This window comes from Oculina patagonica, chromosome 9, assembly GCF_052425735.1.
Source record: "Oculina patagonica isolate OP01 chromosome 9, crgOcupat, whole genome shotgun sequence".
In the NCBI taxonomy this organism is placed as follows: domain Eukaryota; kingdom Metazoa; phylum Cnidaria; class Anthozoa; order Scleractinia; family Oculinidae; genus Oculina; species Oculina patagonica.
The window spans coordinates 31,537,691-31,564,528 of record NC_135766.1 but is presented as its reverse complement, the minus strand read 5'-3'; the positions used below and the strand labels follow the sequence as shown (position 1 = coordinate 31,564,528).

At 38.1% G+C, this 26,838-nt stretch overlaps 1 protein-coding gene across 2 annotated transcripts; it reads left to right on the top strand.

Moving 5' to 3' along the window:
* Positions 1 to 317: 317 nt before the first annotated feature.
* On the top strand, positions 318 to 26,838 carry LOC144664658 (ATP-dependent 6-phosphofructokinase, muscle type-like). Of its 2 annotated transcripts, XM_078525833.1 has the most exons (26): positions 318 to 577; positions 1,251 to 1,373; positions 2,262 to 2,335; positions 2,614 to 2,691; positions 3,272 to 3,373; positions 3,631 to 3,718; positions 4,673 to 4,728; positions 5,735 to 5,844; positions 8,149 to 8,193; positions 9,310 to 9,352; positions 9,965 to 10,030; positions 11,473 to 11,568; positions 11,937 to 12,029; positions 12,804 to 12,929; positions 14,428 to 14,492; positions 14,594 to 14,684; positions 15,650 to 15,796; positions 16,636 to 16,706; positions 17,179 to 17,266; positions 17,985 to 18,137; positions 20,272 to 20,436; positions 20,815 to 20,876; positions 22,870 to 22,981; positions 23,998 to 24,100; positions 24,248 to 24,353; positions 25,290 to 26,838. In XM_078525833.1, exons 1-26 carry the CDS (start codon positions 538 to 540, stop codon positions 25,405 to 25,407), a joined length of 2,421 nt encoding a protein of 806 aa, XP_078381959.1. In that variant the 5' UTR covers positions 318 to 537; the 3' UTR covers positions 25,408 to 26,838. The 2 variants fall into 2 exon arrangements, with proteins under 2 accessions (XP_078381959.1, XP_078381958.1); XM_078525832.1 differs by lacking the exon at positions 318 to 577 and having other exon boundaries at positions 915 to 1,373.

Sequence of the window (26,838 nt, the reverse complement as noted above, 5' to 3'; positions counted from 1 at the left end):
GGTATAAGTAGTCATCTAATAGCGAATACATAAAAATAATAACAAATAAAAAATAAGATAAAAATTATGCCCTGATTTAAGATGACACTTTTTGTTAATCTAATAACTGACAGATTTAATAACTTATTATAAATTCACATTGCCTTGGAATATTTTAACTCGTATGCTAACATTGAAGTGTATTTAAGGGATCAAATTTAAATTCGATGCATAAGCCAATATTTTAACGAGCGTTTTTTTATCAAAGGACAATTATTTTAAATCAAGAACGAGCCTTTTTTGTTTGCTTTTCGCTCGGATTTTTTTTGCCACCTTTTATTTAAAAGCGTACAAATTTGCACAGCACTTAAATATTGTGACGAAAAGATGCTTTTGCAAAAAATTCATGTCATTTAGAATCAGTTGTCAACATTATTTGGCTTATTTCTGAAGCCCGAGATTTTATACATTGAATCACTTCACCCCAACTGCGTTGCCTCTTCCGCTATTGAAGGGCCGTTCAGTGATCGAACAGATTTTACAAGATTTTATTAAACCATGCCACGCGGACGAGTGATGGCGGAAGTTAAGAGAAAAGGTAGGTAAAAATATGTTCCCTTGAGTTTTTTGTTGTTTTTTCTCTGAAGCATTTCGTACCTCACTGTGAATTCTATTAGCTTTAGAAGCCATCTTGATGTCGTTATTTCGGCTATTTTGCTGCCGAAAATTCAAACAGAGACGCTTTTCTTCGACGATTTTTTTGATCAAACACATGCCAGGCAAATTAAGATCATCAATCTCTCAGCAAACATCTCTCCTAAAACAAAAGGCTCAAAAAGCTTACATGCCCTACGATCGACTTTTAATCCAACGCTAAAATAGCTGGTAGAAATTACAGCTGATTTTAAATTTGTTTTCAAGCTAATTTGCGCCAAAAGAACGTCGGAAACACCTGCTATATATCTTCGGTTAATGTCGGTGGACATCGTAAATCTTCGGGAGAATCTTCGGTAAAATCTTCGGAAGAGGAAAGTTCCGCTGGTCAGTTATAACCGCGGGCTTTTTGAGTTTCCAGGCCGTCAGAAAAGGCATGCAAAGGCGCATGATTTGAGTCAAATTTACTGTAAACATTAGCTAGAAAATGTCTCAAGTAATTTTATACCTTTTAACTGAGCTCACCAGGAAGCTAAGGCAACTGATCTTTGCCTCTGGTGCTCAAAAGATGGCTCTGAAGCGCAAAGCTGAAGACGATGTATTCGATTTTCGCACAGACGAGCCAGATGCGAAGAGGGAGGCCACATTTTCTAAATTTGGTCGCTCCCCGTCAACTTTGGTGAATGTCGACGGATTCGGGCAGTGTATTGCTGTTTTAACAAGCGGTGGAGATGCACAGGGTTTGTACAGCTCAATCGTATATGTAATTGTAGTTAAATAGTGTTTTTAGAGCTCGCGAAATAAAATATTGTTCGAGCTAATATTTTTCTTGCAAGAATATAATATGCACAATTTAAAATCTGACAGTGTTTACATTTGTGTGGGTTGCAAAATTTAAGGATGGAGCTTCTTCGTTTGGGAATTTTACTTCTGGTTTTTGTCGCTGCAAGAAAATCTAATGCTTATACAAAAAGCGGTTCAGACAATTTTTTTCGCGAGGATTCCTCGTAGCGCTGTTCCCCTTGTCATCTTATTTGGCTGCTCAGCTGTTTAATGTTACATTTGAAGGATAACTAATTTAATTGTAACAACACAATTAGTACGTTCTGTTCGCTAATTGTAGAAGTGACAACCTTTTCATTTTGCAATGGCTGCCATTTTTCTCACTTTTTTGAAAACAGCCATTTTTATTAAAAACCACAATTATTAATTAAAATTGGAGATTAGCAAATAATAAAATTTTAATGAAGGAAGGGCAATATAGCAGCAGTGTAAAATAAGGTATCTGGGGGGTGGTACTCAGGTATAAGTGATCATGGTGATGTGCAAGTAAGGGCAAATTGTTTGCCTCAAAAGGCCTTCAACCCTTGTACCTGTGTACTGCTCAAAAGAAACTTACTGTACCACCCTCTCGCACACAAGACTCTCGTCTCCCGAGACGAGAATCTCGCCTCGCGAGACAAGACTCTCTTCTCGCGAGAAACGTGACTGATCTGAGCAGTACTGTACACCCACCCCTTACATGGCGTAGCATCACAAGCTATTTGAATCCACTTGAGTCACAAGCATTAAATTTGTGAGGTATTATAATATAAATATATAATTTAATTGAAGATATCCTTTTTTAGGGATGAATGCAGCCATCAGAGCAGTGGTGCGAATGGGACTTTACGCCGGGGCCAGAGTATTCACTGTTTGGGAGGTAGGTTGATTTCAATTATTTAGCAATTATTGGCTGAGGCTGAGTATGCTATGAAGAATAAAATTTATTATTTACGAGAAGCGGGGGGGGGGGGGGAGAGCTTGTTTTCAGGGTTGGTATTTGTATTTTACAGTGTTCTGCTTGTGAGTTGTAAGTGCATGTTGCTTATTGTGTTTAAATACCGGGTACAGTAACTTGTAATCAGCATGTTAAGTAACAGTGCCGGCCAGAGCCGGAATAACCTGTTCCAATCGCATTACTGTTCTTCTTTTTATCAGGGCTACCAGGGCTTGGTGGATGGTGGTGATAACATTAAAGAAGCAAAGTGGGAAGAAATGTCTGGAATCATTGAACAGGTACCATCGGACTGAAATTTCCTTACAAACAGTAAAATTAAAATTAAGTTTTTCTTACTTAGTTAAAGATAAACAGGGGCACTTGAAGTTAGGGAGCCTTGTCACTCTCTGGGCATTTTGATCATCATCATCGTTGTCATCATCATGTAACGTTGGTAGCGTAAGTTTCTGTCATATACAAATATCTTTGTGTCGTAATTAAAAAAATCATTACCATCGTCATCCTCACTGTCGTCATCATCATCATCATCGTCATCGTCATCACCATCATCATCATCATCAATCGCCCTTCTCTCCTAAGCCACCCTGTCGCTGACTGCAGACCAGTCTGCCTCCCTCCATGTCCTAAATTTAAGATACTCTCTCCTTATTGCCCTTTCACTGTGTCTCTTTGGCTGTCCTCTTCTGTGCTTGCCTAATCGGTAGCCCGTGCATGTTAGACAAGTGCAATATTAATCTTGGGATTTTTGTTCAAATGATACACTGGACTTTTTAGTGCGATACAAATTTGTATTTAGGTGTGTTGATGGGAGGGCTTTGCAGTGCTTGTAAATGACGTGAAATAAACTCTGAATTTCAGGGGGGGACAGTGATTGGAAGTGCAAGATGTCAGGATTTCAGATGTCGTGAAGGACGTCTAACAGCTGCCAAGAACATGGTGACTCTAGGAATCACTAACCTGGTAGGTTAATGTGTTAAATTCATTATTATAATAATAAAAATTTATTGTGCAAACAACACATCACTAATAATATGTGGTAATGTGACAAAACAGCATAGAATGTGAACACACTAGACAATGTATTTAAATACACATGTAATTATATACATACGTACATGTATGGTCAATAGTGGCAAGGAAGGTTACTAAAAATACATGTAACTGTCTCTCAAATAAGCACATTTATATGCATGCTCTGTTTGATTCCTGCTGTTTAGATTGTTATTGGTGGCGATGGAAGCTTAACAGGAGCTAATCTTTTCAGGCAGGAATGGCAGGAACTACTGGAAGAACTTGTAAAAACTGGTTAGTTATGCATTCAAGATTGTTGCTGTTATTGTTGTTTTGCCAAAAAAGTGTAATGATAACAAAATAATGAAATCAAATTAAGTAACTCCAGGTAAAAGTAAAGTCTGCATTCGAGTCTAGTGGCCTATTAGGCCAGAGCTTTTCCCAGAAGCTGTAATGAGTATTTCTACTCCCACCTGGCTGGAATGCTAGGGCATTGCAGCCCAGCATTAAATTTGCCGGCACACATTTTATACACCTGGGTGGAGAGAGACACTATGCATGAGGGTGTTTTGCCAAAGAACACAACACAATTATCCTAGCCACGCTTTGTACCCCAACTGCTCGGCAATCTGGAGTCGAGCATGCTAAGCAGTAGGACACCGTGCCCCCACTTGGGCTTGGCCATAGATTTCATGTGTCTTGCCTAACACAAAGCAGTGCCCCAACCAGGACTCAGACCCAACCACTCGATCCAGAGTCCAGTGCACTAACCATGCCTGCCGTGCCTCCCTCAATCAAGTAACTCAACAACTTGTGGAATAGAGCGGTTTTCACTTGAGTGTCGAAAATAAATTGCGTTTGCTTTGGTTTTGCATTACTACGCTTAGTGATTGGCTTAAAAATCTCGCGCCACTTTCTCAGCCAATCAGAAGTAAAACCAAAACCAATCGTGACTCGCTCGCGCACGTTTTCCCGCGCTTCGTGCTAGCTACATGTATTTGCTTCGAGTTTTGATTGGTTTACTGGATTGTATGTGTCCTTTGTGATTGGCCAGAGTAATTACTTTGGTTTTGGTTTTACGACACTCAATTGAAAACTGCTCCATTTATAGAACAATATAATTTGTAACTTATATGCACAAACAAACATAAGGTCAGGAAAACACATCACTAAAAACTGGTTCAGTCTGCCACATGCACAAGCATTACATGTTAATTACATTTTTTAATGTTTACTTTCTTTTTCCAGGTGCCATTTCAGAGAAAATGGCAAAGGAAAATAATTCTCTCAACATTGTTGGAATGGTGAGACCCTTCTGCTTTACTAAGTATTACAGTGAGTTTATAGTTTTAGGGACTGTGTCACAGATTTTAGCTAAATTTAGCCATGAGAAATGACCATCAAATTCGGTGAAATACAAATTTAAAAATATTCTTTAAACAGTGAAGGAACATTTCAATAACACAGCAAATACAAATTAAAGAAGGTATATGTTGTGGCTTAATTTTATCTCTGGCTTAAAATTTTTCAAACCAGTTTGATTTTTATTTCCCTTTGTTTCAGATTATGATTTGAATATGAGACAATAGAAAATAAAAATTAAAACTGGTTTGAAAAATTTTAAACCAGAGATAAAATTAAACAGCTGATTGAAATATGGATTTTCAAAATGTTGTTGCCCGGTTGAACAGTTTTCAAATTAAAGTTAATCTCGTTTCCTTGAAACTTAATACTATACCGCCCAGGAGACAAATTTAGTTGCAATGAAGCTATGGTTTTGTCATTTCAATCCAGAGAAGTGATTTTCTTATCAAAACAGTAAGTTTCATGGCGAGTTTTCGGCAAAACCAAAATAAAATAAACTTTACTCAGCCGTGACACAATCCCTTTAACTAAGTTGCTTAAATTATTAAATAGTTAAGTTTTTACTATATACATGTACAGTTAATAAATAATAATTTAATATGTTATCAAAATTGCTCTAATTGAGTGTCCTGGTGTAGTCAGAGAGTTAACTCGAAATAGCTCTGTCACGTCTCAAACAAAACATGACCACAATACTTACTACAACTTACAACTTACAATTGAAAAACTTTAAAATTTAAAAATGTATATCGTGCAGTTTACATGTTGTGGCTTAAAGTTATCATTGGTTTGCAAATTTGTCAAACCAGAATAATTTTTATTTTTCAGTGCCTCATATTCATTAGTATAATCTGAAATAAAATCAAAGTGGTTTGAAAAATTTTCAACCAAAAATACTGGTAAATTTAAACCACAAGTGAACATACATGACTTTGTGTTTCCCAGGTTGGCTCGATTGATAATGATTTCTGTGGCACTGATATGACGATTGGAGCAGATACTGCACTTCATAGAATCTTTGAGGCAGTGGATGCAATCACAACAACAGCATCCAGGTTTGTACCTGTGTGGCTTAGTTAGTAAGATGTTTCGACGTGTAAAATAATTAAGCTCAATCAAATTGATCAATAAAAATTATTAGGGCTCAGTGCAAAAAGGGCGGAAGTGATTTGGGCTAAAAATGATCATTGCCAAAACAACTCCAAAATTCCTGTGCGGGTTTGTTTACATATTAAGTGAAACATTGTTCAGTAATGAATTTATTTTCGCCAGCTTTTGCTCCGTTTTCGAGAAAGCACATATGCAGAAACCTAGGTTTTTTCAGTCGGCATCTTAAGTAGCAGGAAACTTATAAAAACGCCAACTTAAAAAAACTAAGCTTTTTGCATATGTTATTTCTTGAAAACAAAACAAAAACCAGGAGATATAAATACAGTTCAATGTTTCACATACGTAAACAAAAGCACATGCAAAATGTTGAGTCGTTTTGTCAATTTTCTTCTTAAGCCCAAATCACTTCCACCCTTTTTGCACCAAGCCCTTCAATATTACTGTATGCCTGTCACACATAATATATTATTAATCATTATCTGCTAATAATGAAAGACAGTTTGAAATTCTGTCATGATTACGCACACAAAAAGGTGTACAATGTACTTCTGTGAGCAGGGTTCTCATAGTGTTGCATTTTAGCAGCAGATCCCCAATCCTTAAAATTGCACAACAGCTCATTAAATTTTGCTGCACAGTTTTTGATGTTCAGCATTGCCTAACAGGTTTATGTGTTGAAGTGCACAGTCAAGTTATTCGTTCACCTGAGAATGCTGTGTGAGCCTCTGGAAGAGGCACTGTGATTTAAAGGGACTATGTCACAGGGATTTCGCAAATTTTTTGGTCTAAACTGTTCTGAAATAAGTGGTAGGCAACATTACCCATAAAAAACATTGTCTTTGAACATTTAACGGAAGATGTAACCTTTATTAATCGGGCGGGGCCTGGGCCCGATTCATAATCTGCACGGAATTTTTTTTTTTGTCGGTGAATCAATCCAGACCCACGCGGCCCAGCCGGCTCTTCTGTCACGGTCACACAAGATTTAATATTTAATAGCGATCAGCCGATCACTCGCGTTTAACATGAACACTCTGCTCTCTGAAATGTATAATTTTGTTTCATTCCATATTTTACAAGAAGAGAGGGCTGAACATAATCACATTGCGAAAACAAAGACCGCTTGGACATGTCCAAGCTATTTAACACTACCACTACGTCAGACCCATGTCACGCGATCTCTCGCTTGTAGCTATAAATAATCATTCACCTATTTTCTGTTTGAATACTCTGCGCTCTGTTTATGTGAAATATTTATTGTTGTGTTACACAAGCGTTTGGCTCGGAGCGAGTACAAGTCGTACAATTTACCTGGAACGTGTTAAATATTGCAAATTAAACAACAACTTATTTTCTGGATATCCCAATTTTTGTTTTGAGTTTACGGTATTTTGAGAATTGAAACGTTATCGAAACATAATATTAAGTTGCAAGCTCAGCAAGAATGTGTCAAAACACGGGATACACGTCATCGCGCCAGGGGAATTACCAAAAGCTTGTCGGAAGACGCTTAACGGAGAAACACAATGGGATGGTCTTAGTCTGTAAGAGTAAACTCTTAGAGTAGACTCTTTATTTTGGCATGATTTGGCTTTCTTTAAATGAACTGGTTTGGGTTTATTTTATTGAACATTCGGAACAAAATAAATATTTGCATGCGTAAGCAGGCATTTTTTCGGCTAGGCATGTGGTTTTAAAAAGCAAAAGATGACGTGGTAAAGGAAATTCATGTCACGTTCACTCCGTGACTAAAACTATAACGCAAACACGACTTGTGTGTTTCTCAAGTGACTGCTTTTCTAAAGATTTTACTGCGCGGCGCCGTGCCTTTAAGCCAAAGCACTGAAAGAGGTCAGGTGGTCAAACATTACCCGCACGATTATAAACTGCTTGCAGTTCTTGTTTGGGGATAGAAATCAAACTTCGACTATAAAATTTAATATCGATTTTTTTTGAAGGCGCGCGGAAACAATTTGAAAACGTTGGCTAACATTTTCAAATTGCATTCCATTTCCATCCGAGCCATCCGCAGCCAAACGCGCCTTTAAACAGTTTTAGTGCTCCAAAATAGCAATTGGTAATAAAAATTAATAAACCATTATTTTTAGGTTTCCTACGACACAAACATAAATTTGGGTTGTTCAAAAATCTTTTGAAATCCGTAACATAGTCCCTTTAATGCATTTAAATTATAATTAATATGCACTTGTATTATTAATTATCTGAAATTGTTCAAATTCATTTTGTAGCCACCAGAGAACCTTTGTTCTAGAAGTGATGGGAAGACACTGCGGGTATGCTTGATTGTTTGATTATTAAATTCTTATGAGCTATAGCTATTAAATTAATTGTATTTAATGTGTAAAGAAGGATTTTTTTCACTGGAACAGCTTCAGATATCCTTTAGAACATTTATCACCAGTCCTACAATACAATGTGTATGCATGCATGCTTCTCATTGGACTATTCCCGGGGGGGGGGGGGGGGGGGGAATAAAGGGTTTTTCTGGGTTTGAAATTTTCAATTTCGGGATTTTTTGGGGTAGGAAAATTTGGTAATTTTTTGGAGGGTGGCTTGATTTAAGAAGCTATTTTTTGGTATTAAAAACAATCTCAAGATTCGTGGTAGTGCCTTAGCCACATAGTCCTGCAAATAAAGTACAAACACTTAACATGTTTGTAGTGTTTTTCTTTGTGTTATATCTTCAGATCATTCCCCCTTTCTGAAAAAAAAAATTAATGGGTCAAAAATTCGGCATTGGTATTTTGGGGGTTGATTTTTGGTCCACAGATTTTTTTGGGTCTTGCTTTTTGCCCCCATTCGATCATCCCTGTCACTTAAAATCCCAAGTACCCCCCTGGGGGCTATTCCAGGCACTGGACCCTTTCCACATCACTCTAACCCCCAGGGGATGGTGTGCTGGAAAATTTTGTCAGGGGAAGCTGTTGAAGGCTGTGGAAATCCAGGAAGCAGGAGAAATCTAGCAGTCCAAAGAATCCAGGTGGTTGGGAAATAAACATTTTGGAATCCATCGAACGATCAATAGGCTTCTTTCGACATATTTTAATTCAGCTTGGTAGTGAGGCCTAGAGGACACAAACAAAAGAAATGAATAAACGTGCTTGAAAAATTTCTTTTGTTTGTGTCCTCTAGGCCTCGCTACCAGGCTGAATTTTAATATATCGCAAGAAGCCTATTGATCTATCAGTCAGATCAGATCAATTAATGTTTATTTCCCCCATAAAATACTTGCCATGATTTAATGTTTGGAGTTTTTGAAATCCATTCTTGATGTATTGTGAGTTATAATTGCACAAAATTTTATGGGTGCACATACATTGTAAATGTACATGTTTTGAGTTTGTAAATTGTGGTTGAAATTACATGGCATCTTAAATTAATTTCCACAGCTATCTAGCTCTGGTTGCTGGCTTAGGAGCTGGGGCTGACTATGTAAGTGTATTGTTTCAATGTGATTACTAACAGCTACATGCACTATCATGATAATACAAATTAAGAGACTATGTCATGGATGTTAATTGATTTTTAAAAAGCCAAAATTTGTATTTGTGTCGCTGTTATTTAAGCACTGAAACTGTAAACAAGCATCTTTGTCTGCGGATGGCTCGGATGGAAACAGATTGCAATTTGAAAATGTGAGGCAAACGTTTTCAAATTGTTTCTGTGCGTCTTCGAAATATCAATATTCCGAGCTTGATTTCTATCCACAAATTAAGGTTATATATATTCCTTTAAATGTTCAAAGATAATGTTTTTTATGGTTAAGTTGCCAAACTATTAATTTCAGAGCAGTTTAGACCAAAAATCTTTGAAATGCTCATGACAAAGTCCCTTTAAAACTGTTGTGGGGTTTAGGAATTGGAGAGGGGATGCATTTTACTCTACAACCCTTTTAAGAGATGACTGTAAAGGGCAAAGGGAAATTAGGTTGGGTGGTTTTGTTTTTTGGGTTTTTTATTTAGGCTAGAGTGTAGATTTTTTATAATTTGTTACTTACTAATTTTTTTTAATTAATTATTATTATATTACTGTTCACTGTTGTAGGTTTTTATTCCTGAGTGGCCGGTCCAAGAAGGCTGGGAAGACAAAATGTGCAAACATTTGAAAAAGGTGGGTCAGTGATGATAACTATTAATCCTGCATAGTTTAACAGGTTGCAAATACACAGTTTGGTAAAGAGACATGATCAGCATTGTCACGATATTTTTTAAAAGTCATTTTTCTGATTACTTCCAAATTGAAGGAAACCTCAAAATAATAGTTTTGTTATGTAGGAAAACAACAAAGGAGTAATCAAAACCCGAAAATAACCATGGATGGTTTCATCTGATGGAGATTAAGACGGATTGTGACTGACAGATTGAATTGAAAAAACTTGCCAGTTTTTTTTTTTTCAAAATGAGTTGTCCATGACTGAGCTCCTTTAACAGGAGCGTCCTTAACAAGTGGGAGGTTAAGCGCCATTGTTTTGTCACAATTTGTCTATTATATGTGACTTCTTTTTACATAAATTTTAGGGTCCCAAATAGATTTTTCGGGATCCAGGATTTGGCTTATTTGAAGGAATGCCGAGATCCGTGATTTCAGATGGAAAAGGGAGCGAGATTGGGGATTAAAATAACCAGTTGGACATGTTAATGATTTTATGAGTAGGGATTTGGGAAATGTCACTTTTAAAGAAACTAAGAATGATAGGAAAGTTTGGTGACAAGAAAAATGTACTTGAATGTATAGAAATAATATTGAGTTGTGATCTTTATGAACATCGCAAAAAGCTGCACATAGAGTTTATCATGACTTACACTAGTTACCCCTGTTTTCCACGTGTCAGTTACACAGAAAGAAAGTAAGCTAATTATTGTCGATGACCAAAGACTTCTGAAGACCAGTGCTGGGAGGGATATATATACATTGTAAACCCACTGAAAATGCTTTTAAAATTTGTCGTTGAGGCAAGGGATTAAAAGACAGTAAATGGTCGGGATCGGGATAAGCTGATTAAAACTTTCGGGATAACAGAATTGAGGGAAAATATTAGCCGGGATGGCGGGATATGATTCAAACCTTATTGGGGGCCCTCGAATTTTACCAATGTTGGATTCTCCCTATAACTTTAAAATTGCATAGCAAGTACTATTCATTGTCAGGTTTTTAGGTTCTAAAAGGAGGAGCACACTCAAAATAACACTTGAAAGCCAATGCTGTTTGTATAGATCTTCATTCTTTGTACAATCTGCAACTTGTCAAAGGCAATTTATTTTGTTCTATCACCTGTCTCACGCAATTGTTACGGTGCAACGCACCTAACAATTAAACTTTTTACAAGTGTGCTCTCGTAATATTATTATTTGTTTGACGAACACACCTCCCTGCAAAGTTGAATATGATCAAATAGATACTTGTTACATCGTATTTATCAACAAAACGCAGTGGAAACGTAAAATATCACAAGATGAAACTTGTACAAAAGTTTGTTGGGTGGCCACGGTAAGGCGCGTCGCACTGTAATTTATATTTTTAGCATTGTGATTATTATTTCTTCCACACTTTAGGTCAGGAATTGTGGCCGCCGTCTGTGCATTATCATTGTTGCTGAAGGGGCTCAAGATGTTGCTGGAAACCCTGTTACGTCCGAACACATAAAGGAGGTGAGATAGTGGAGTTTTCTGTATTGATTTCTATCTCATTTCCTTGCAAGGGAAACCAGTCAGTCATTGTTGTTGAAGTCATAAATAGTTGGGAAATTTTAGTCAGATAACATCTTTTGTGAAAAGTTGAGGGTGTCAAAACTTTTACAATTATTTTGTCCGGAGTACAGGTTAGTTTCATAAACTTTAAGGTGACATTAAATTTTAGTGTTAACGTTAAATGGGAAATGTGCTGATTATTGTACTTGCTTAATTTACAGGCGAAACATGAATGAATGTTAATTGTAACTCTGGTGATTGGATACATAATTATATTTTGGTTATTAAAATTTGTATTGTTTGTTACTTTGTCTGTTTGTTCTTTGCAGCTTATCAAAACAAGGCTTGAACATGATACTCGAGTCACCATTCTTGGACATGTTCAGAGGGGTGGAGCCCCATCAGCATTTGACAGGATCCTGGTGAGTAAGGCATCCAATGCTATGTAGCTATAATATTATTATATAACATAGTCAGCAATGGTATGTGATCAAATACATGTGATCACTATAAATTGTGACATTCTACCAAAAGTCATACGGTTACATTGAAGCAGAAACTCATGGTTGAAACATGTAAAGCGTGTTCCCAACGTTTGAATATTCAGCTACATTTTGCCAAATACTATATTTGGAAACATGAAGACTTTGTGCGCAAATGCTTTATACATGTAATGGCACATGAAACTACATGTACAACATTTTCAGTTTTGTGGTGAGTTATTTGAATTCCAATCTAAGCACTGTTAATTTCTGTCAGAATTAAACTAAGTAAATTCATTTAGTGTATCCAAGTGAAGTTCTCCAGACTACATTTATACTTAATGATGACGAAATAGTATTTCATAATACATGTACAAGAATTTAAGCAAATTTAACTTTATTCAAAAACAAGATTAGGCCATCGAGCATGAGCTAGCGCACGCTATGAATTTAATCCTGCCAGCTATTGCAATTAAATTGTCTGCGCATGGTTAATGTTTCTTGTGATTTGACAAATATGGTAATTATATTAATTAATAGAAATGAATGTGCAAACACTTTGAATGTACAATATGAATCAAAGGGAGTTACACGTTTCAACCTTTTTGGGTGTCTGATCATCAATTGAAGAAGTAAACTTATGATTGTTCTTTATAGTTTTCATTCACTTTCTCTATGTAATTATTTAATTTGTAATGACCATTTTATTTCAAGTCCTGTCGTATGGGTGCCGAGGCTGCCCTTGCTGTTCTGGATGCCAAATCTGACACTGCCCCGTGTGTTATCTGCCTAGACGGCAACAAGATCACAAAGAGGCCATTAATGGAATGTGTGGAAAAGGTACATGTTCATGTTTGTTTGTACCATCACTAAGATGTCAAATCAAGTTATTCAAGTATTGCAGACCGGCAAAATGTGTGAAAAGAGATCGAACTTCAACTATAATTGATCCAACTTAAATTGAACTTTATTTAATTTGTATTGATCCAAGTGAAAAGTCGATCTAACTTCAACTTTATATTCTTAAAATACCGGGTAAGTGTCTTGTCATGTGTTCATGGGAGATGCGTTCCAAGGCCTAATGGTTAGCGTGCTGTACTCCCGTCGGCAGTCCAGGTTCGGCCCTGGCCGGGGTCACTGGGTTGTGTTCTTGGGCAAGACACTTTACTCTCACAGTGCCTCTCCACCCAGGTGTATAAATGGGTATTGACGGATTTGTAACTGCTTGGGGTTACCCAGGCTGTGATGGACTGGCTTCCCATCCAGGAAGGAGTAGAGATACTTCTAGTTGTTTCATGCTACAGAAAACGGGATAACAAGAGGCCTGTCCAGCCTGATGGGCCACTAGGCTCAACCGCAAATGAACTAATAAATGCCCGGGGCATCTTTTTAAATTTAAGGGGTCCTATGGGAGGCGTTTTAAAAATAGATATGAGGCGTTAATTAGCTCGAGAGGCGTTTATTAACTTTAAGTGTAACAATGTCGGCAATCAAATAGGATACGTGTTTTAATTTGCTGCGGAGTAGATACAAAACAGAGTTTGAGAGTAGGAGACTATCTTTGCGCAATGTAAAGCCTAGAGATGTCATTCTGTTCGTCTTTCTTCCCGTCATCAGGGTGAAACATGTTGGCGTTGTTGGCCTCTTCGATACATGTCCGAGTCAAGCAAGAAACTAACTTTATTGCTTTATTTTATTTCATGGAGAATTTCCTTGGTTTTTTAGGTGATTCTTGGCGGGTGGGCGTCTATTAGACATGGGGCGTTTATACGAGGGGGGCGTCTAATACAAACTTTACACTTCAGGGGAGGCGTTTATTGGATACAAGGCGTTTATTTGAGAGTGGGCGTTTACTAGATCATTTTCGGTATGCAGACTTTGCCTACCTAACTACATACCTACCTACTTACCTACCTACCTACCTACCTACCTACCTACCTACCTACCTACCTACCTACCTACCTACCTACCTACCTACCCCCCCCCCTACCTACCTACCTACCTCCTACCTACCTACCTACCTACCTACCTACCTACCTACCTACAATCATTGACAAAACCTTGGCGCAGTTGCTGTTTTTCGTACTTGGAACATGAAAACGTTAAGTAATTTCCCCTCTCCCCCTTTGCAATATTGCACAGCATGCAAAAAAAATAATGCCTTCATTTGCTGCTTACTTTTGCTCTCAAACTGAAACGCACTGGTAGTTTCGGCACATTGTGCTACCCAACATTGAAACGGGGGAATGGGGGCGGTGGGCCAACGGCTTTTGTCAATGATTGTACCTACATACCTTTCAAGTTTGTTCATACATGAAATCTATGTGTTATACTGCAGACCATTAAAGTAAAAGATGCAACCAAGGCAAAAGACTTTAATGAAGTAGTCAAGCTAAGAGGAAGGTACCTGTAATAACCATTTACAATTTCTCAATAATTATTTTCTATTAGGCTACAGTTGAATAGTTGCTTAAGTTGATTCGTGTTTTTTTTATTTGTTTCAGAACCTTCAAGAGTAACATTGAGATCTTCAAAGTTCTGAAAAACGTAGAACCCCCAGCATCTAGCCATTGTGATGTGTCCGGCTCATGCGAAGTATGAATTACCACCCTTATAAACTGTTGGAAAGCTAGAAAAATGTTTTATGAGTGATTGATCATCGTTTAGAGTAGCTATGTCACGGACAACTTAACTTGAAAAAAATTTGCTCAGTTTTCCAAGTTTTTGTCCATGCTCGGTCGTATTCTCTGTCACTCGAAACCATTCTTGTTCAGTTTATTTTTGGGTTTTTATTACTCTGTTGGTGTTTTTCTGCATTAGAAAACTATTATTTTGAGGTTACCTTTAATGTAAAAGTAATTAGAAAAATGACTTAAAATTCTGTGGCATAGCTCCTTTAAGTTTCGTATTGAAATTATTAAAATTTTCAAAGCCTCTGTATAACATTTTTAACTTGCTCCCTCACTCGCTCCCTCCCCTTCTTTCTCCCTTTTTTTTTCTTAAGGCTTTCTCTCTTTCTTTCGTCCATACGTTTAAGGGACATTTGGCCAGGACATGTCTCTGTGAGATGTACTCAGGGGACAAAATCACAGCGTGTGTACACAAAAGAGAAATTGGCAGTGATGTGGCAGCACGTGTGAGCTTATACTTTCCAGTGAATGTTTTGCTGCAACATTTGTCTGTTGATTTTGTCCCTGCTACATACAGCTTGCTCGTAAATGATTCACTATAATAGCTTTTAAAAAGCATCTTTGTCACCTCTGTTTATAGTGGTCATGTGTTTAAGTTCATACCTCATCGAAATAGCTGGTTAACAGGCATGCCACTGAAACAGAGAAAACAAACATTTTAAATGAACATAACGTAGTTGAAGTGCTCAGAAGGCAGACCAGTTGGCTATATACAAAGCGTGACCAAGGATCCGGAACAACCGAGAACAAATCCAGCTAGTGGCAGGGTGGACAGTTTGAACCCGGGACCTAAACCACTCAGCAACGCTGACTTCTTATAGCAGTTAACGTTCTTGCTTCTGAGCGATTTTTCTGTTGTGTCTTCTCTAGTCTGGTTACACCTTGGCAGTCATCAACATTGGTGCCCCCGCTGGAGGTATGAGCACTGCTGTACGCTCCGCTGTCCGCTTTTCACTCTATCAGGGACACTCAGTATTGGGCATCAGAGATGGTATCGACGGTCTCTTGGATGACAGGGTAATCAGTTTATATGCACCTTGCAGATTCTTTGAGAAAAATGTACAGTCGAACCTTACCTTACGAACACTGCTACAATACGGACATCTCTTCATTATGGGCAGTTCACTTGCAGGGTTCGTACGGGACATGGAAAATCTGGAAAGTCATGGAATTTTAAAATTTCATTTTCCAGGCGTGAAAGTCATGGAAATGTGTGGGTCATGAAAAGTCATGGAAAATGGTATTGACTGTACAAAATAAATAATTTACTGTCGGTAGGACGGTAGGTTTTTTGTGAAGAAAAAGGTAAAAACGTACCCGAAATCAAGAAAAATGGTCAAATTTAGATCATGGAAAACTTATGGAAAAGTCATGGAAAGTCACGGAAGGTCATGGAAATTCAACACGGTCAATCTTTAGCGTCATAATTCGTGTCGTTTGTCAATTTTGGTTTACTTCCAAAAAATGATTATGAGTAGGCCAATGTTTTTTTTTTTTGGTTTTGACAAACGTTTTTGGCAGGAATTTGTGGATTACGGTCTTTAAGATAAGCAGGTCACGTTTCATGCTTGACTGGCAATTCATGGATCACGGCAAGATTTGAGCTGTTTTCCCATGTCACGCGCTATTTTTTGCTCAAATTACGCGTCACGCATAACCCCTTTACACCTGTACAAATCGGCTGGACGGATCGCAGTGTGTAAATTCAGAGCCCAAGCTGATCAAATACATGAGTACTGTGTAGTTCAAAACTAGAGCTTAGGCATGTTTTTGCTTCTCCCCCATATAACACTGAATTGAAACCTTACTGAGCCGGACTATGACCAGCTAATTACTTGTCTCCATCTTTTCAACAGGTTGAAGTGCTGGGTTGGCTACATGTGGATGGCTGGGCCGGCATGGGTGGATCCAAGTTGGGCACCACAAGGTTAATGTTATAATTATGTGTTGAATGTACCTTTTTCATAAGATCACATCTTATCTCTTAGAATTTTGTCCTTAGCTCCCAGCAGAAACGTGGCTTGCAGTTTTGCGTGCTGGCCATATCTAGTTCCTGTTGAGCAACCTGGATTTATTTAACAATTAACCTGTGAAATCGCACGGAATATCGTCTGATACGCAAGATCCTGCAAGATTGAGCAGGATAATTGTTCATTATTGGGCAATGTCAACGAAACGTATTTTACAGATAAAAAAGAAGAAAAAAACCATGTGTTTAGGCAGCGCTTTGCAAGACTTCAAATGAATCTTGGCAAAATACGTGTATCGCAGCATATACCGATGACGGATAACAATGACTTTCAGGCGATATTAGGGCATCTTGCGCGAATTTATTGAATGGTGACTCGATATACGCACGCTAAGCATGAGCCATTTATTGTTTACATTTGGCTTCTCAGGACGTTGCCTGACAAAGACTTACAGAAAGTTGCTAAGCAGTTTTCCAAGCATAACATCCAAGGGCTGCTTGTCATTGGGGGTTTTGAGGTAAGATATGACTGCAGTGTACCACTCGCTGTGATTTTTACGCCAATAAAATTATGTGATTTAGTCCTTCAGTCACAATCAGGGTTGGCACAAGTCAGGAAATGGTCAAGGAAAAGTCAGGGAATTTTATTTTGAGTCAGGGAAGATTGAATTCACGGTTGGAAGAAACATTTCAGGTCATTGTAATGTAAGCAATGTTTTATTTATTTTAGTGTGGCGTGGTTGTGGTGTAGACTAGACTAGACTAGACTAGACTAGACTAGTCTAGTCTATTTTTATTTATTATTATTTGGAAGCGGGGTCGCTACTATATCTGAAATGTTGTATTTTTTTGGACAGTGAAATTTTATATTTATCAGGAAAAAAACAGGGAATTTTTCAAAATTGATGTATTTGGCAACCATGGGATGCCAAGATCGGAGAAGCAATTTTCCTTTCTAAACTTGGGCGGTTTACACGTTACGATTTTGTCGGCCCGATTTGTCCCAGATTTGATAAGAAAATGAGTGCGTATTTGAAATTTTATTTAAAATTTTTTTGGGTGTCCCCCCTTTTAAAACGGGGGAATTTTCTCCTTTTAAAAGGCAAAGAAAAGACGGCCGACGAATTGCGGCGTGTAAATTTGCTTGGAACAAATCAGGCTGTGTAAACCAGCCTTAAAACATTCATTTCTCAAAACATTACCTTTACCTCACGTTTGCTTTTTTTTCCCCTCAAGGCTTACCATGCTGTTTTACAACTTGCCGAAGCACGTGACGAGTTCTCTGCATTCCGTATTCCCATGGTGATAATTCCCGCCACAATCAGTAACAATGTGCCTGGTACAGACCTCAGTCTGGGTACTGATACGGCTCTTAATGTCATTACTGAGGTAAGAGCAGTTTTTTAAGCCCGCTACAATCAGCATCTAGAAACAGGCTTAGCATACTTTAATCTTTAATCGATTTTTTTTTGTTGTCTGGCATTTACTGAGCAAAGTGGTTGGCTAAAAGAAACAAGTCAAAATTGTTGAGCCAATCAGGAACTAGAGTGACTTGCCTGGCGCACGTTTTTCCCGCGTTTTTCTCCAGTGCCCCGCGCATGGCAATGAGTGTCTTTGGTTTTAGTCCGTTTGTTCCCCCTCCAACGAAACGAAACGAAACGAAACGAAACGAAACGAAACGAAACGAAACGAAACGAAACGAAACGAAACGAAACGAAACGAAACGAAACGAAACGAAACGAAACGAAACGAAACGAAACGAAACGAACGAGAAACGAAACGAAACGAAACGAAACGAAACGAACGAAACGAAACGAAACGAAACGAAACGAAACGAAACGAAACGAAACGAAACGAAACGAAAGAAACGAAACGAAACGAAACGAAACGAAACGAAACGAAAGAAACGAAACGAAAGAAAGAAACGAAACGAAAGAAACGAAAAAACGAAAGAAAGAAACGAAACGAAAGAAACAAACGAAACAAACGAAACAAAGAAAGAAACGAAACGAAACGAAACGAAACAAACGAAACGAAACAAACGAAACAACAAGAAACAAACAAGAAACAAACGAAAGAAACAAACAAACGAAACAAACGAAACGAAACAAACGAAACAAACGAAACGAAACGAAACGAAACGAAACGAAACGAAACGAAACGAAACGAAACGAAACGAAACGAAACGAAACGAAACGAAACGAAACGAAACGAAACGAAACGAAACGAAACGAAACGAAACGAAACGAAACGAAACGAAACGAAACGAAACGAAACGAAACGAAACGAAACGAAACGAAACGAAACGAAACGAAACGAAACGAAACGAAACGAAACGAAACGAACGAACGAAACGAAACGAACGAACGAAGAAACGAAACGAAACGAAACGAACGAAAGAAACGAAACGAAACGAAACGAAGAAACGAAGAAACGAAACGAAACGAAACGAAACGAAACGAAACGAAAGAAAGAAACGAAACGAAACGAAAGGAAAGGAAAGGAAAGGAAAGGAAAGGAAAGGAAAGGAAACGAAAAAGAGAAAGGAATTCGAAGCAACTAAAAAGCGTAGCCAGTTTCAAACGCAGGAAAGTTGCTAAGCATAGTTTGTTTTCATTTTATTCGTTAATTTACCCTTTTACAATTTCCTTTTTCTTTGTTTGTATTGTATTGTTGCGAGAATAAATAAAAATGAAAAAAAGATGTTCACCTTGTTGGCCTAGAATAATGAAAAAAAAAAAGGGTTCGGATTTTCTATGGGCTAACTACGCTAGACCAAGCTAATTCGAACTCGGTTATTTCGAAATTCCCCGTTATTTTTAGCTTAAAACCATTTTCCTTAGATTTGCCCTTTCGTCATTTACTATTGGCTATTTCGAACTCCCGCGCGCTATTTCAAAGTATATGTATTTTTTGTTTCCCTTGGGGGTTCCAAATATCGAGGTTCAACAGTACAAAGCTCTGCAGAGAGCGTCAATTTGAAATGGTGATAAAATGCAAGTCCCAAACATGATTGACTATGGCCACTATAGCAAGCTTTATTTGGAACATGGGTCGCAATTCAGTTTGACTACCATTTACGTTCATCCATAAAGCGTGACCAATTTAGCGCTGAGTTTTACTTTAAAAATCTCGACGGTTTTGTCTGTTACACTTGTGTCACTTTTGACCAATGAAACGTTTGCGGTGAGGTCGCGAAATTGACAACTTTCTGGCGCCATACGATCATGTTTCCTTCATGAACTATCAATAATTTCAAGATTTGCCCGCTTTCTTCGATGAAAGTCTGCTCGGAAAATATTATTACAATGGAGAGGAGAAAAGTTGACAATTTTTTGGAAGTTTTCCAGGAGTCGTTTTAGAGCAAGATTTTAAAAGCTTGATTCATTTACCCGAAGTAACACGTTTTCAGATAAAATCGTTAATGTTTTAAGAGTAAAACTATGCGCTAAATTCGTCACACTTCAATCATGGATGAACGCAAATGGTAGTAACCTGTACATTTTTTTTGCTGTTCCCACAGAATTGTGATCGTATCAAGCAGTCAGCCAGCAGTGCGACTAGACGAGTGTTTGTTGTGGAGTGTATGGGCGGGTACTGCGGTTACCTAGCAACAATGAGCGCCCTAGCTGGAGGCGCCGATGCTGCTTATGTCTTTGAGGAAAAACTAACGCTTGAGCATTTGAAGGTAGGTACTGAGTGAATTGTGAAATTTGCAACTGATCCCTTGTTTTAAACGTACTATCATTTCGTTTTGACCGAAGTAACAGCTCGGCCAATCTTTTTCCTTATTTGTAAGCCCCTCAATAACATCTCGATTTAAAATTCTTGCTGGAATGTCTGGTTTTTGAAATCTTTCAAGTTGACACAACAACAATTTCAAAGGGGCGCTTACCGAAATTTCTGACAATTCATTTGCGAACGCGCTCGGTCTTCGAACGAGAGCGAGACTTCTGGAGCCAACAGTTTAGAAATCTATTGCTGCTGAGCATTAGCCTGTAGCTCAGACTTTCCAAAATGTAGTATGTAGTTCTTTATGTAATATTTTGCCTTCTTTTTTTAACAGACGAACATCGAGCATTTAATAAACAAAATGAAAGGCTCGGTACGGAGGGGACTAATCGTAAGGTACGATTACTCGTTCACTCTTCTTAAACTAAAAGTTACAAAACTGTAAACAAACATATGCCCTATGGCAACCTCTGCTAAAGCCTGGTTCTTATATAATTTCTCCGATCGTTTCTATCGCCTCTGTCCCTTCAAAGGGGTTTTTTGCGATCGGGGCGATTTTATGAGAACATTATACAGATGATCTAAACTAAACAGAGAAAAGACAGAGCTTTTGATTTTGAGCGCACGACACCGTCCACACCCATTAATAGAGTACGTCGATGTTTCTGGTGAACAGATCGAGCCATCTCCTTCTGCAAGGAACATTGGAGTTATCTTCGACGAGCACATGTCACTAGAAAAGCATGTTACCAGTACCTGCAAGGCCTGTTTTTTCCACCTTAGAAACATAAGCAAGATAAGAGACTGTCTATCTCTAGCAGACACTGAAAAGTTGGTACACGCCTTCATCACATCCAAGCTAGATAACGCCGACCAACTCGCTATTAAATGGACTACCTAAATTTTTGATAGATCGGCTACAAAATGTCCAGAATGCTGCGGCTCGCGTTATTACTCGCACAAAGAAATACGATCATATCAAGCCCGTCCTAAGGCAGTTTCACTGGCTCCCAATAAATCAGCGCATTAACTACAAGATACTTCTTTTAACCTACAAAGCGCTTAACGGCCAGGCCCCTATTTATATTACTGAGATGCTAGAGCCCTATACACCAACCAGGAGTTTACGATCCTCGTCTAAAAACTTACTAAAAATACCATCTGTGAAGTTAGTAAGCTCTTTTGTAGCACCTAGCCTATGGAACTCTCTCCCGAACTATATAAGAGAGAGCGGCTCGCTATCAGATTTTAAGACTTGTATAAAGACATACCTTTTTAACAAATTTTATTATTAGACTTTTAGTTAGTCAGTTAAACAAATAAGATAGTTTAGTCAGACAGTTAGTTAGTCACTCAGTTAATTAGTTAAGTTAGTTAGTTAATGAGTTAGTTTTTCATTTAAAGGTTTTAATGATTCTTAGTTTTTATTTCCATTTTTACAGCTTAGCTATTTTATTTGTTATTTTTTCCTTTTATCACTGATGTAAATTTTTTAAGTAAATTTCACATTTTAATAACATTTTTATTGTAAAGCGCCATGAGCCATGGATATGGCGCTATATAAATCTTTATTATTATTATTATTATTATTATTATTATTATTATTATTATTATTATTATTATTATTATTATGATTATATTCGCTAACGTCTGCGGCGTTTGGGGCGATCACGATCGCTTGGATCGCCCGTGTTCTATCCTTCTAGCTTCTCTTTTCCTTCTTCGTTGTAATACTGCAATAACTGAGAAGATAGGAAGCCACGAGTTTGCTCTTTCATTGAAGGCTGCCATTGTGCTGGATCAAGGGCTAAAATGATTGTATTTCGTAGGTCTTCGCTCATACCAGGCAATCTGGACGATCATATGAGAACGCCCCATCGCTTCCAATAGCTTCGACCGCCTACGATCGTCTCAGTGTTTGCAAACGATCGATGCGAAAGAAACGATCGGGGTGATCATATGAGAACCAGCCTTTAAGCAATCTAGACTACACACCTTCGTAGAGTAACTGGTACACAGTTTAGCTGACACAAAATAAACAAATATAATTCCGGTTTTGACATTGACCCACGAGCAACCATATGATACATCCATCTTTTATATATGTTCGAAACATTAGTAATGTTCATTTAATAACTGTAGAATCCCAATTTCTCGAACCAATTTTCGTTTCTCTTGGATAGTACTTTGGTGTAATGTTACCTCCGATTAAAATTATTGTGATACTCGATTTTTTCCAACTAAAATTGATATTACCAGATTTTCTGATGGATTCCGTCTTTCATTCGATCGAATCAGGCAAAAACGGAACAAACAGACAAATAACAAACAAACAAAACAGGAGATAAATGACTTTGTTCCACTGTGTTTTTTTGTCCTTGTTGAACAGAAACGAAAAGTGTAGTGAAAATTACTCCACTGAATTCATTGCGGCCCTGTATAAGGAAGAAGGAAAGGGACTTTTTACAGTCAGGACTAACGTGTTAGGCCATGTACAACAGGTGAGATTTGAGATCAACTTATTGTATCAAATAGGCCTTATCACGGTTTTCGACGCCATCTTGACGAGTAGGCAAAGCGGGTAGAAATTACAGTGTTTGTATGGGAATCCGACGGCAAATATCTTTTACCAAGAATGAATCCTGGACAATTTATGAATTGTAAAGTTAAGATACTAGGCAAAAGTTTTAATTCACCAAGTTTGAAGGATGTAGCGGGGCTAGAAAGCATTCAGTTACGTTTTTAATTTCCCATACATTTGACTTTATTTTTTTCACGCGAACCGCGTCAACTCACCGACCCAGAGTTCACGTAAATCTGCAGAAAAATACAGACAAATGTATGGGGAATTAAAAACGTAACTGAATGCTTTTTAGCCCCGCTACATCCTTCAAACCCGGGGAATAAAAACTTTTGCCTAGTATCTTAACTTTACAATTCATAAGTTATCCAGAATTCAATTTTTGTAAAAGATGTCTGTCGTCGGATTCCCATACAAACACTGTAATTTCTACCCGCTTTGCCTACTCGTCAAGATGGAGTCGAAAACCGTGATAAGGCCTATTATCTCTTAGTCACTGAGGCAGTTATAACTCGCGATACAAGAAATCGAGGCGAAATTCCCCCAAATCAGAAAAGGCCTATACACACGAGGGGTTTTCTCCTGGACCATGCTGCGGGAGCTTCCTCAATATTAAAGTATATTCCAATATTTGTGGTGTGGAAATTCTTGTTCACAAGGATAAATTATGCCCATAAAATCGTTGGTTCGCACGGAGGAGCTTTGCGCCAGAAACGTGCAAGTGGGGCATGGTACAGATATTTTCTTGAACTAATCCTTGAATGTTTATTCTTTTACTCTTTTTGGGATAAAATTGTGTACTTTGCTTCAATATTTAATAAAAAAAATATATTCATTTCACGTCGGATGTAACCTTTAAAATCTGTTCATCAAGATGTTTATTGCTTTCATGATCATAATTTTTAATTTTTTCTACTGTGTGCACTTTAATACCAGGGAGGATCTCCTTCACCATTTGATCGAATCCAAGCCACCAGACAAGCAACACTGGCTGTAAACTGGCTCACGGAAAAGATTGGCCAGAATATTACTGACGAAGGTAACAGAGTGGCCGATAATTTCCCAAAAAGAAAACTTACAAGAATATCTATTCTTCACAGACGACAAATTCCGCTGGTTCAGGTTATTTTTATTTTTTTTTTTGTAACTTGCTATCCGAGTGTGATACATTTTATTTCTTTTTCAGGGAATGTTGAAACCTCATCTCCAGGCACGGCTTGTCTGCTGGGCATCAAGAAGGCAGACAACCCTTTTACGCCCGTTCAAGAATTGAAACTCGTCACAGACTTTAAGTAAGTTTTTAAAAAAATTGGCTAGTTGTAAGACAAATTTTAACCCTACTCAGACCTGGCTTTTTTGGATCTTCTATGACCGGTGGGGGGAGAGGGGAGAGATTCTGTCCCCCCTCCAAAACTTCCAAAATATTTATGCAATCACAATGAAACTAAAAGGATATATAGGATGTCCAAAAATCTACCGTTTGGTTTACGTCACGTTGGATGATGATGTCACATCACGTGACAATTACATCATAATGTCAGAACAGCCGCCATCTTGGATTTCAAATTTTTTCCAAAAGTCAGAAACCACCCAAAATTGCTTCAAAGTACCCAAAATCAATAAAGCTGTGCTTAAAACCCGTAAAAATGTGAACATAGTTGCATTTAAGTTATTTTCCATTAATGGAAACAAGAAAATTACAAATCTGGGAAAACAAACCTGTCAAAATGCCGTTGCCATGATTACAGTACGTCAAGTTCCTGACACAACAACCTATCCTACCAAATTACGCCTACATAATTTTTAGATAAACTCGAAAAGTTTGGCAGCGTTTGGTTGAATCTTTGAAAAAAGTTATTAGCGTTCAAAGTCAGCTCGGGCACTCCCCTGCCCCATGTCTGGATAGGGTTAACTTGTTACAGATAAATTTTTCAAGGAGTTAATCCTAATTAGCTTATGTTTGATGAGTCACTCGGTAAGATTTTAAACAATGAGAACCACCTTGGAAAACATAATAAACAGCACCACATGCAAGTACTGCTCAACAGCTTTCGTGTGAATGGTCACACACTAGGGTCTCATCAACAGACTTAAAAGTTAGAACCACCTCGTACAGCATAACAAACAGTTTCACGTGAAAGCACTGCTCAGTTGCTTTCATTTGAGTGGAAACACATTATTTAAAAAGTTTTTTTGACCTCTTGACAATTTTTTTTCTCGATCGATAGACATCGCGTTCCCCAAGACCAGTGGTGGGTAGAGCTGCGTTCTCTTCAGAAAATCCTGGCCAGGTATCACCAACACTTTGAGTACCACCGGGAAGACGACATGTCTCCTCTCACATGAGATGCATATGATGTGCACGTGATTTTCTTGATACGTCTCAGCTGCTGTTCACGTGGACTCGTGGATGTAATATTGTGATTACCGGGACGAGTCGCGTTTGCAAACAGACCCGTTGAGCAAACATGAAGACAAAATAATCGAAGATAGATTTTTTATTATTATTCAGACTTCTCAGAGGCAATAATGTGAAATTTACGCGATAGAGTGATAATTTTCAGAGAGACAATTGATGTTGCTGAAAAGAAAAGTTGCGTACATGTAGAGTTGGTGTTGTGAAAGGTGACATTCCGTTTGTAGTTTGATTTAATATGCACAGACTTGATCGAGTGCACTTTTGTCACAGGCAAAATTATCGAAAACGCTGTGTGTGTGTGTGTTTATTTCGCTACTGGCTTCTTTGCGCTTGACACGCAATCCACCACTCCATCGCTGGGGTGAAAAGATTGCGTGACGACTTTAAAGAATGCCCGTAAACTATGTGCCTTGAACAAACTGCTTAAACGATCATTTGTGTCCCGGTTCATTATGCTAGAGAAGCTAGGAAACGCTGAAAAAAATACTTCTTAAAAGAGAATGATATTATTTCAATAATTATTTACCAGAAAGACTTAGAAATGTGATTTCAAATATATTTTTTTTTGGCTTCAAAGTATAGTTAGTTCTTGAAGTTTACAGCTCTTATTAAGAACCGTAATGCTGTGAAACAGTGCAACTGAACTAAAATATATTTAACTGTAAGTCTGACTTAAACAACAACGGACGTATACAAAACATGGACCCGGGTCCATGGACCACCCCTGTGGACCCGGTCCATGGACCACCACCCCCACCACCCCTGTGGACCACCCCTAATATTCGAAAAAAAATCAAAGTGTAGAATGGGGAGAGGGTATAAATTGATGGCAGGTACTAAAACACAAAACAACGAAATGAAACCACCGAAAAGACCGAAACAAAATTAGCGAAACCACCGAAACAACCAAAACCAAACGCCGGAAAGGGTTGAAACAAGCGAAATGAAACAAAATCACTAAAACCCATTACCATTAGCGAAAGCTAACCGTAAACAGGCTAACCTGAGCGTTATTCAGGCTAACCGAAGTGCTATTGAGGCTAACTGGAGTGCTATTTAGGCTAACTGGAGTGGCCAACCGGAGTGGAAGACATGGAAGGTGCTCTCCGGTTTATAGCCTGAATAGCACTCTGGTCAGCCTAACTAACACTCTGGTTAGCCTGTTTACGGTTAGCTTTCAATAATGGTAAAGGTTTTGCTTGTTTCGGTGATTTTATCTTGTTGTCTATGCCACTCTTTTGGCCGTTTCGGTTGTTTCGGCGGTTTCATTTTGATCGTTTTGGTGGTCTAGCTTGTTTCGGTGGTTTCTTTTCGGTGGTTTCATTTCGTTCATTTTTTTTTTTTTTTTGTGTTTTAGT

Coding starts and splice junctions, on each gene's coding strand:
- LOC144664658 (XM_078525832.1), top strand. CDS start 1,121: ATGTCTCAAGTAATTTTATACCTTTTAACTGAGCTCACCAGGAAGCTA. Junction 2,336..2,613: donor GAGTATTCACTGTTTGGGAG/GTAGGTTGATTT, acceptor TCTTTTTATCAG/GGCTACCAGGGCTTGGTGGA. Junction 16,707..17,178: donor TCCAAGTTGGGCACCACAAG/GTTAATGTTATA, acceptor TTGGCTTCTCAG/GACGTTGCCTGACAAAGACT.